This window comes from Plodia interpunctella, chromosome 9, assembly GCF_027563975.2.
Source record: "Plodia interpunctella isolate USDA-ARS_2022_Savannah chromosome 9, ilPloInte3.2, whole genome shotgun sequence".
Taxonomy (NCBI): domain Eukaryota; kingdom Metazoa; phylum Arthropoda; class Insecta; order Lepidoptera; family Pyralidae; genus Plodia; species Plodia interpunctella.
In genome coordinates, this window is record NC_071302.1 from 7,731,275 (window position 1) to 7,741,766 (window position 10,492).

The 10,492-nt window shown below is 36.1% G+C and overlaps 3 protein-coding genes across 5 annotated transcripts in view; 2 read left to right on the forward strand and 1 right to left on the reverse strand.

The window, feature by feature from the left end:
* The window catches only part of pb (proboscipedia), a 47,266-nt gene extending 41,479 nt beyond the window's left edge, over positions 1 to 5,787 (forward strand). The window contains exons 3-4 of the mRNA XM_053750115.1: positions 3,016 to 3,158; positions 3,389 to 5,787. Coding sequence (XP_053606090.1) covers positions 3,016 to 3,158; positions 3,389 to 4,786 — 1,541 coding nt within the window. The 3' untranslated portion in view covers positions 4,787 to 5,787. The remainder of the gene's footprint in view (positions 1 to 3,015; positions 3,159 to 3,388) is intronic.
* Positions 5,788 to 6,055: 268 nt separating this feature from the next.
* On the reverse strand, positions 6,056 to 9,456 carry Pfdn5 (Prefoldin 5). Of its 3 annotated transcripts, none has more exons than XM_053750124.1 (4): positions 9,315 to 9,456; positions 7,883 to 7,965; positions 7,205 to 7,414; positions 6,056 to 6,968 (listed from the first exon to the last, which is right to left on the reverse strand). In XM_053750124.1, the coding sequence occupies exons 2-4, from the start codon at positions 7,949 to 7,951 to the stop codon at positions 6,795 to 6,797; spliced, it is 453 nt and encodes a 150-aa protein (XP_053606099.1). In that variant the 5' UTR covers positions 7,952 to 7,965; positions 9,315 to 9,456; the 3' UTR covers positions 6,056 to 6,794. The 3 variants fall into 3 exon arrangements, with proteins under 3 accessions (XP_053606099.1, XP_064292256.1, XP_053606098.1); XM_064436186.1 differs by lacking the exon at positions 9,315 to 9,456 and adding an exon at positions 8,285 to 8,360; XM_053750123.1 differs by lacking the exon at positions 9,315 to 9,456 and adding an exon at positions 8,118 to 8,138.
* Positions 8,893 to 10,310, forward strand: Grx3 (Glutaredoxin 3). The gene is made up of 4 exons (XM_053750121.2): positions 8,893 to 9,171; positions 9,413 to 9,581; positions 9,660 to 9,931; positions 10,080 to 10,310. Exons 1-4 carry the CDS (start codon positions 9,122 to 9,124, stop codon positions 10,255 to 10,257), a joined length of 669 nt encoding a protein of 222 aa, XP_053606096.1. The 5' UTR covers positions 8,893 to 9,121; the 3' UTR covers positions 10,258 to 10,310.
* Positions 10,311 to 10,492: the final 182 nt, after the last annotated feature.

Genomic DNA, 10,492 nt, shown 5'->3' on the forward strand with positions numbered 1-10,492 from the left:
AGTATTACAAGCATGTATATTTATATTGGTAATATTGCTAACGAATCATCATTCTGTACCTACTTGTTACTATGCACATACATACAAGCCACATTAATAAAATCTTTATCAATTTCAAACATGTGACCTAAACAAGCCCATATACAAATCCCTATTTCCGTAAGCGGTACAATAATAAAATTGCAAGATCACAATAATATTAGCAAGATTAGATAGATACTAAAAAAATGTAAATTGTCTATTCTCATTCCACACGCTAATACTTTTCGTGCCAGAAATATACACACAGCATAATATGCACAGCATTCTTGTAGTTCTGTGCTTCAAACGATATGCAATAAGTAGTACCAACAGAAACTACAAAAACAAGAACCAGAATTTTAAATTTGAAAAAGGAATTCCAGATTAAGGAACAAATAAGTCGTTTTCCGTGAGTTTCCCCACTCACGCCACATGTTCCGCTCAGCAATACAACCGCAGTTTAGGGGCATTGAACGATCTCTAATGGTATCCCACCAACTGGCCACCGCATTAATCCTTTGGCTCTTGATTAATTATTTCAAGTTGGGGCCGCACGTATCCTTCGCAAATTGTTTACTACTACTTTAAAAGGCCGATCGCCGCAAAGGCCATTTATTAATGGTAAATTCTTATTTTAAACAAACTTACATTGTGAGTTTATTTGTATTTTTAAAACTGTAAGTAAAAGATTTTTTGGCTATATCATTATTTCAATTTAAATAATTTTAAAGCATGAACACGGCAATTCGCACTCTGCTGACCACCGGCAACTTGTTAGAGTGAAATAATTCAATAAAGCGAGTGGGGCCGGCGATACCATCGAATTATGTGCGGACAAGTCGACTCTTGACTTGAGCAATGTAAGGACCAGAGCTGGGCTACGGTCAGACCAAAAGTGGACTGCTTCCAATATGTCCAATTCCAACCAACCCAGCTGAAAATATACCAGTTCCGGCCAGTCTGGTTGCGGAACGTTTACCCTTAGTAGTAAGTGACCCTTAATCCGCAGTAAATCTTCGGACGGAGGCCCGTGTCCACAATCGGGGGTTAAACAAGCCGACATAACTTCGCGATCATTTATTACCTTACACCGTGTTTACAACGTGAGGGATTCGGGAGTATTAGCATTTCAAGGGGTTAAATACTCCTCGGGGTGTAATTTTTTTTAAGAATGCAGGACATTTCTTGACACACCTAGAATTTTTTGTAGTAAATAGAATGAAAAAACACAATATAAGATATTTTCAATTAAATAATTTTCAAATATCAGTTCTCCTTATCAAATAGATCTGTTGTAACCACCAACAATTCTATATTACAATAAAACTCGCCACGTCGCGTCGTCCAGAAAATAAATGCGGAAACACAAGTTACGACAAAATATCAACTTTGTCGGTGTGCAGTGGATCGGAATGTATGCTGCGATAATGTGCGCATTATACGACGCCACGAAGCCTGCATAATCATGCCTGTTTTAGCGCAAAAACTCACCAACTTGCAGCTTTCGGGTATACATCCTCGGGTACACGCGCGCTCACAAGTCGTTGCTTTATCTGTGGCGTTTCAAGCTTCTGCTCCTTCTGCTTTCTTTTGATGACGGCAATACCCTTTTAAAGTTACTACTACTAAAATTTTATATAATAATTGATTTAGTTTAGCATTATGTATGCGATTCTATATTGTTACATATAGGACGTTTTTATGTCTTCTTTTTATTTACATTGTTCTTAAGATATTGAAATGTGCTTATCAAAAACGTCATGTAAGCTGAAGAGATTACCTCACTAACAAAATATAATTTGTCCATCCTTAATTATTGTTAAGTAGGTATCATAACTATAATAACGTATACTTTATATGTAAAATTGTTTATTTAGTTTTAAATTTTAGAATTTTATCACCTGAAACACAGGATGTTTTACATGCTATATAGCTCAGGTACCATGATGATTTCTATTTATTAAGTTATTATTGTAAATGTTTCTTACTTTTTTGAATAAAGATTATTAGATATTATTTAAAAAAATATCTACAAACCAAGTGACGAATGATGGAAAAATGACAGAGATCTATTTTAATTCGTGAACACTTTTGTCACGCATTGTACACACAACTCATAATAATTCTAGTGGCTGACCAAGGGCTATCGAGTTTCGGCTCCAGTACACTGGTAATTTAGTAGGTAACATTCAACCGCTCGACGTATGCGCTCCCTGGGATTAATTACATTTGCAGTAACTTCAACTGGGGCTAAATTAGGAAACAATATAACTTTTATACGGGAACTTCAGTAGGATGTGCAGTACCTATACCTACTGCAAATAAAACTTAAATTATATAGGTTACCTACCTATATAGCTTAACTAAATGTAAATGGAAGAGTCTCCTAGCCTAATCCGCTTTGTATTTTGCCCAGCGAAGCGCAACTTAGGGCAGCGCTCGGTATGATTGACAGCTGCCCTTGTCCAATAGCAAAACAGAAAACTGACGAGCCACGTCAATCAAGCGCCACCACTGCCAACCCCACCACCCCGTCCGCCAATCGACCAATTCAAAAATAAACTTTATTCCACTCTTTTAAAAACTACACTAAATGCATAATGTACGTTGCGAACACACACGAACGCCGCACGCGAACGCGATCGGCCCATTATTCGCCGCCCTTTTGTAATTTGAATTTCGAATTCCAATTCGTATTTTGTGGTAAAATAAAAAGAGCAGCGTTTCGACACAATGGCGTCAAGGGCGGCGCTCCGACATGCGATCAAGTTATTACATTAAAGGAAAGCGTACCCGCGGCTCGCAACTGTTCTTGAAAGCTTCCAGGAATAGCGTTCCATAAAATTAATTGTCAGCTACTGTTAGTTTCATGACACCACTACCTGTTTTTATGCGAGTTATTTGTTATAGCCTAACATATCAGCTGTAACTTGTAAATATTTTAATTCCATTTTGTGATAAAGAAATATTAAAATTTGCTTTAATTTTTTTTAGAAAATGGCCTGCCACGGAGGCTGCGGACTGCGTACACAAACACCCAGCTCCTGGAGCTAGAGAAGGAGTTCCATTTCAACAAGTATCTGTGTCGACCGCGACGCATCGAGATCGCCGCGTCACTCGACCTCACTGAAAGACAGGTAACAAAATCGAATTGGGGGCACCCAACCTCCTACAATTATTTTTAAGCCTGCTAGCACATACCCAAAATCGCAAATAAACAAATGACGATCTTTATCCGAGATCTTTCAGAGCCAGAGACCTTCTAAAAAGAGACTGTTAAACTACGCATTTATAAGCGAATAACAACGACAACATTACATAACGTGAAATGGAAAAACTTTATTAATGTATGTATCTTAATTTACAGGTGAAGGTCTGGTTTCAAAACAGACGAATGAAACACAAAAGGCAGACGCTCAGCAAAAGCGAGGACGGTGATGACAAAGACTCCACGACATCCGAGGGCGGCAAGAGTTCAAAGACCGGCCTTGACAAATTCCTGGATGACGACGGCCCACTCTCTGGCAAGAAAAGTTGTCAAGGATGTGAGCTACCCCCTGGCGCATTGTGTTCCCCAGCAGAAGACTTGCCAGAGCTCGCCTCACGTACTCGAAACAACAACACACCCAGTGCAACAAATAACAACAGTTTCGCCAGCGACGGAGCTTCAAGCGTCGCCTCATCTTCTTCCCTTGACAAATTAGCTGAAGATGACTCGAGGGACGCCCACCCGCCCGTCAATGCAGTGCCTACAGCCCCTAGGAGCTTAGCGAAGAGAATTAAACAAGAATCACGAAAACGTTCGCCTTCATTAGACGCCAAAGTCTCGCCGTCTTCCTCTAAAGATGGCCTCGGTACAATCGCGGGACTACCGGATGGCGCGAAATATTCATCTGTCAATTTGACCCCGTCATCCACACCGGGCACAACGTCCAGCATGCATCAGAGTCCCCTTGGTCACTATCCGCGACCCTCACCTCCGAATGCGCCTCCAGGTCCGCCTCATCCCCAAGCCGTGCCCAACGCAATGCCGCCATATGTCATTAGAGGGAACGCCCCTCCTGGTCAATTTGTACCTCATCCTGATTTCCGCATGGATTCAAAGCAATTTGTGGGCAAATTGGCACAATACCCACAAGGTAACCGAAGCTACGAAGGTTATGGATCAGCAATACAAAGTGCTGATCAACACGTTTATGGAAGAAATCAGCATGCTAGACAGCAGGATGGATCACCAGCCAGGCCTACAAATGGAATAGGATCGAGACAAGCGTACCCACACGAAATGTATCAAAACTACGGCTACCCAGCTTATGGCAAGGATCAAGTGGGTTATGGACATCCCGGGTACGACCAATCGCAAGGTTATGGTGAGCATATGGCGTATCCTAACAGCCATTACGGCTATCATTACCACGATGGCCAGCACGATCATTCACATAACTACTATGGAACAGAGGGACAGAAAAATGCGCATGGGAATGAATATACGAAGAACGCGTATTATGACGCAAACACGTATGGTGCGCAGCAGGCCTCGACAGCGTCGGGGTACAGCGCCGCAGCTGGGAATTCCCAGAGTGGGGGCTCTAATGAGGCTTACGGCAGCACTGCCGCGGAATGCGGAGACGGCTACGGCTCGTTCCAGCAGTTCTACGAGGCCACGCACGCCGCCCCCGCTGGGGACAATTCCAACTCCTCCTCTGACTTCCACTTCCTTAGCAATCTTGCTAACGACTTCGCCCCCGAGTACTACACCATTTGAGATAAGGATTTCGCCGAGCAGGCGAGCGATCTGTTCGTGTAATACCGATTAGCACGATAATTCTCTACATTGTTTCCGAGGAAGGACGTATGAATATAGACAGATATCCACAATATAACAAATGCTGTGCGATAATGGTTAAGAAAGGCAGTGTTTCTGAAACACATTGATTTATTGTTTTTTAAACAATAGATAGAAATAAAATAAATTGTTGCATAATGGAATGTATTGATAATGGCCAAGTACGTGTGAACACCATGGTGTCTCTTTTTATGTCGTTACACAGATATAGATACAGACAATCATATTAGAGATTGAATAAAAGTGCTGTTGAGTATTTGACCATGTACGAGATGGATCGATATTGTCAAGATATACGCCAAAGGCGAGGTACAAGTCTTTGTACCGATAATAACTAAACGTTGCATTAAATTATGAAATAATGTAATTAACTGTAAATAATTATTTAGCTTTTACTTTTAACTATGAATATTTTTACTGATATTGTACACGACTTAAAATTAGGTGCTGATATCAGTCAATATTAGAAGAAATTAATAGAAACGGCTCTTACAACCTCTTCCAGTAAGTAAAACTTGTATGAAGATTAGCATACACAACAGAATAAAAATGTGTAAACAGATTTGCTATAAATAGAGTATCATTACAGCTTATAAATACTATTTGCAATGTATGTATTATTTGTAAAGCTGATATCAATGTAAATTATATTCTATTACATATATTTAAAGTTTATCTTGTATCCAAACACCTTTTCACGTGTTCAATGTAAGAATTATTCAAATAAAAATTAATTTGATTTATTACACATATAGAAATTGTTTACAAACTTAAGGAATAGTCGTTGCCTTATTTAGTTAATATTGTTTTGTGACTATAAAACATATTGTAGATACTTAAATAATATAGTTTAAATAAGTCATTATATTGTAGATATCAGCGCTATCAGTTTGGCCTATTAAAAAATAAATCATTTTGGTGTCACAAGTTTTAGGTTGTTTTAATTATATCCTGAATTTAATTTAGAATTCACAACTTTTAAATACCCTATCCCGAAATTATTCCCACTGAAACAAACCGACTGCGCCAACCTGTCGCACACTAGCGCCACCATCGCCACATGCTATTTACTTGCTTTGTTGTGTGTCGTTGTCTTGACATTGATCTTGCGTTGATGTAGTCGAAACTCCATACAATGTCTACTATAGCAGTAGAAGTAACTTAAGTAAAGATGAAATGACAAAAACGTTTTAAAAGCTCTTATTAATTTATTAAACAAACTAGCGTTTAATTAACAGGTTATAACAAAGTTTTGTTCTTTATGCATGGACACAGAAAAAAACACTATTTGCTGTAAAACTATGCTTCAAATATGAATGCTAAAATTATTTAGTTTTGTGATATATTTCAGTTATAGTTAGATTTCAAAATGTTGCCTTGAATGATGCCTTAAATATTTTTATGAATACAACTCATAAGAATATTATTCAAAAGAGATCTACTTAATGTTAAGTTACATTAATTTTGATCAATCAAAATATTAAAGAGGTCAATATCCAGCATACGTTACTTTACTTTAGTTTCTCTTGATCAAGAAGAATTGAAGCACAATGCAAAAACAATTGTTATCTGGTAGTTGGCTACCAATCAATAGGTGTATAATTAAATAATAATTAAATATCCGAATTGACATCATAATGAAAAGGATGCTGAATATATTTTTTACCTCATAGGAATGGGAAAAATGTCATTAAAAACTAATGACTGAAAAATACTATGTGAACTTAAAAGAAATATATACTGTAACACAAATTCAAGCATCTTACAAATTAAATCTTCAATCACTAATAAAATAATACACAACATAATGACTTCATCATGAAATATTTAAAATCTTTTAATTTTCTTTTATGTAGTTTTCCTGTTAGTGATTTCAATATTAATTAATAAGGAATAAAATCTTGTCATTAAGCAAAATATGTGAGTGTTATGAGGTGGATGCCTTCTGTGTCTGCGCTTGTTGTTCCAGTTTCATCTCCATGACCATACAGATTGCATCCCGTACCTTAGATTTCTCAATTCCCATCGCTTGTATCTTCTTTATCTGGTCTGTGACAAATTGGACTTTCCGTTTGAAATAATCTTTGCCACCTTCAATATCCTGGAAATTTAAGAATAAAGTATTCAAATGTTACTACTTCAAGATTCAACTTTTCCGATTATGTAAATTGCTAAATATCCTGCAAATTGTTATAATACTATTTCTTAGGTTAATTTGTAATAGTACAAATAAAAAATATATCCGTTTAAAGGTATTCATAACTCTTTGTAGCAAATAACTAAAAACTATAATAAAACCATAGTAAGTATAATAAAAAAATAAAAGTAGGTACTAACTTTTTGAGCATAATATCCAGTTCCAATATCTATGAGTACATTATCAGTATCCGCTATGGTGCCAGGAACATACATGGATCCAGTCAATGGAACTAAAATTGTTTTTCCCTTTGACTCAGGTGTAATTTTTTCCACACTCTCCCCAGATTCAACAAATTTGCCTTGTGCCATTTTAAGTGTTTGCAGAGACTCATGAAATACACTCATTTCCTGAAAAATACAATAATAGATTAAAAACATTAACCAATGCTACTCCAGCTTAAACTGATTAAGGACCATAGTAACAGAGAATTCATAGTAATCTATATTACCAATAAAAAGTAACGTTTAAATTTCAACAAACCATTCATTGCTGGTATATGGACCAGCAATGAATAAACTTAAAAACTACTGGGCAAATTTTGATGAAATTGGCACAGAGACCTTCAAGACTAATAGACAACTTTTTTATTATGGTTCTACCCGAGCGAAGCCGTGATGGGACGCTAATGTGTTATAAAATAAAATCCTTACATATCATAAAAAGAAGTCTCCCATCGCGTCTATCGTCTGTATAAAGCGATAAACTAAAAAACTACGGGAAGGATTTTTATAGGGTTTTCACCAATACGTATACATGTGATTCTACAATTACCATTAAGATTTTATCGGAGAAAAACTGAGACAATAACCACTTACTTCATCCAGTCTTTGCTTTAGCTGAGCCAACTGGTGGAGATTGAGCTTCGACAAATCGAGTTGATGCATACCAGGCGCTGGTGCTGTAGACATAGACGCCATTGTACAAAAATATTAGGTTCTAATAATTACAACGATAAATAAGTCAAAGATATTATGAATTTCAGTCGCTGTTCATTCTAGTTCTTTTTTTGAGTTGAGTTCAATGAGTTCAAGCAAAAAAAAGATAGGTAACCTCAAACAGAAACTTCAAACTTGAATGATTCAAATTTGATGAATCGAATCACGTTACCTAAAATAGTCGATTAAACTAATCTACAATTTTAGAATTTTAGGTATGTAGTTTGTTTGTCTCCTCATAGTATATTTTTTATTAAATTTAAAACAAAAGCGGCTAAGTACATGTCGAACTAAAAACGGGAAACAAATCACGCTTGTTGTACAGAAGATGGGAGCGTCCCATAGGTATTTATTCTGTTCGGAATCTCAGTAATAGGGTGTCGTTTAACACTTTAGGGTACGGAACCGTAAAAAATAATACATTTTAAGGTGGTGTAGATAAAGCTACAAAATAATACATTTGGACATTTGTACATGTCAAAAAATTTGTACATGTATAAATAAATTACTATAACTTTCATCTGTGGCATGACCTTTTCTTCTGGTTCTGGCAGACCGCGGGGCCTTTCTATATCTATATATCTAAGGTATACTACGGTGACAGTACTTTTTGTATGAGCGAAATGGAAGATAACGGGGACTTTCTCCGTCTACGGTTTTTAATTGCAATTACTGTACAGTCCGTAAAAAAGTAATAAAAATAAGTTAAAGAGGGTGCTTTCTCCATGGAATTAGTAGGTACTCCGTACAAGTACGTAATAAATCTATGCACATTTCCTTTTTTTGTGCTTCATGGTCCCATCGATCACCAAAACGATGATTTGTAGTCGATTAAAGAAGTGACATTTTATTGACATTGACAAAATTTTTGTTTGTTTTATTTTACGTCAATTTGATTCTTCACTTCAGTCACTTGTGTGTGTGTTGTGTGAGGAAATTTGCGAAGAAATACTTGAATGGTTCAGATTTTAGTGCTTTTTAAATTAATTATATTAGTGATCTGGTTTGGATTCTGGTTTTTCCATAGTCAGTTAATAATATAAGACAATTTGTCTTCCATTTCTTCATAAATTATCTTCAAGAAACTTATCCAGCGACCTAACCTATCATAGTTTCACTATGTCGGTCTGTGTTTTAGATACAACTGAACAATTTTTGAATTTTATTAAGTAAGTTTGAATCATATTAAATGTTTTAATAACATAACCTTCCTGCTTACGTAACCGATATTTACACAAGCATATTTTTATATTTAGCTTGTTAAAAAAATCTAAGTTGGATGTAGGTACCTATCTATTTGAACAATACTTACATCTTTCTCATTATGACAATTTTACTTTCAACGACAAAAAGTTATTCTAAGTCTCATAACATTTGTATAACAGTTTGCATGTTTTTACAAATTTACAGGTCACCATCCTTATCAGTAGTGCATTTCTCAGCTGATTGGGCAGAACAATGTTCCCAAGTCACCGAAGTTCTAAAAGAACTGCTTAACCTTCCAGAAATAAAATCCAGTGGTAGTCAGTTTGCTGTGTGCGATGCTGAAAAGTTATCTGAAATCTCATTGCAATACAAGGTAATTGATTTTACCTAATAAATTTTGATGAAGCATTATATTACATTGGTTTATTTTATGTGCTGTTTTTGATTACAGGTTGATTCAGTACCTACAGTGATGTTATTTAAGAATAATGTGCAAGTAGACAGGGTTGATGGTGCTGATGCAGCCCAAATCACTGCAAAGGTTAAGAATCACAGCCTTGGTAAAGCAGCTGCAATGGGCACCACACAACCCACATTGAAACTAGAAGATAGACTCAAAACTCTTATCAACAAACATAATGTTATGGTGTTTATGAAAGGCAATAGAGATACTCCTAGATGTGGATTCAGTAGGACCCTTATACAAATCCTAAATGGAATTGGGTAAGGCTACTTGAATCTATGCACAGTATCTAAAATGAAAACTTCAGACAGTAAAACAAAAATTCCCTTCTAATTTAATTTACTGATATTTTTACTCCACATTTGCTAAAAGTAATGTTGTCTACTAAAATGTTTAATGTGTTTTTAGCGTATCTTATGATACATTTGACATATTAACTGACGAAGAAGTCCGCCAAGGGCTAAAGGAATATTCTGACTGGCCTACTTATCCTCAGCTTTACGTCAAAGGAGAATTGATTGGTGGATTAGATATAGTCAAGGAGCTTCAAGCAAATGGAGAGTTAGAGACTACTCTTTCTCCTTAATAATGTAGTGGGAACTTTTTTATTTATTGTATTAAAATTTTTGGGACTATAAATTTTTTTTATTTATCTTCTTACCTAAAAATAGTAAAAAGACTGCAATACTATATGAAATCCAAAACCTGAGAAACCAATTTTATTGTTACAGATACTGGAAGTATTTGTGCTATGGCTATTACTGACTAAATCAAAGATTTTGGATAAGGGACAAATGTTATTAAGTAATTCATCCTTTAAA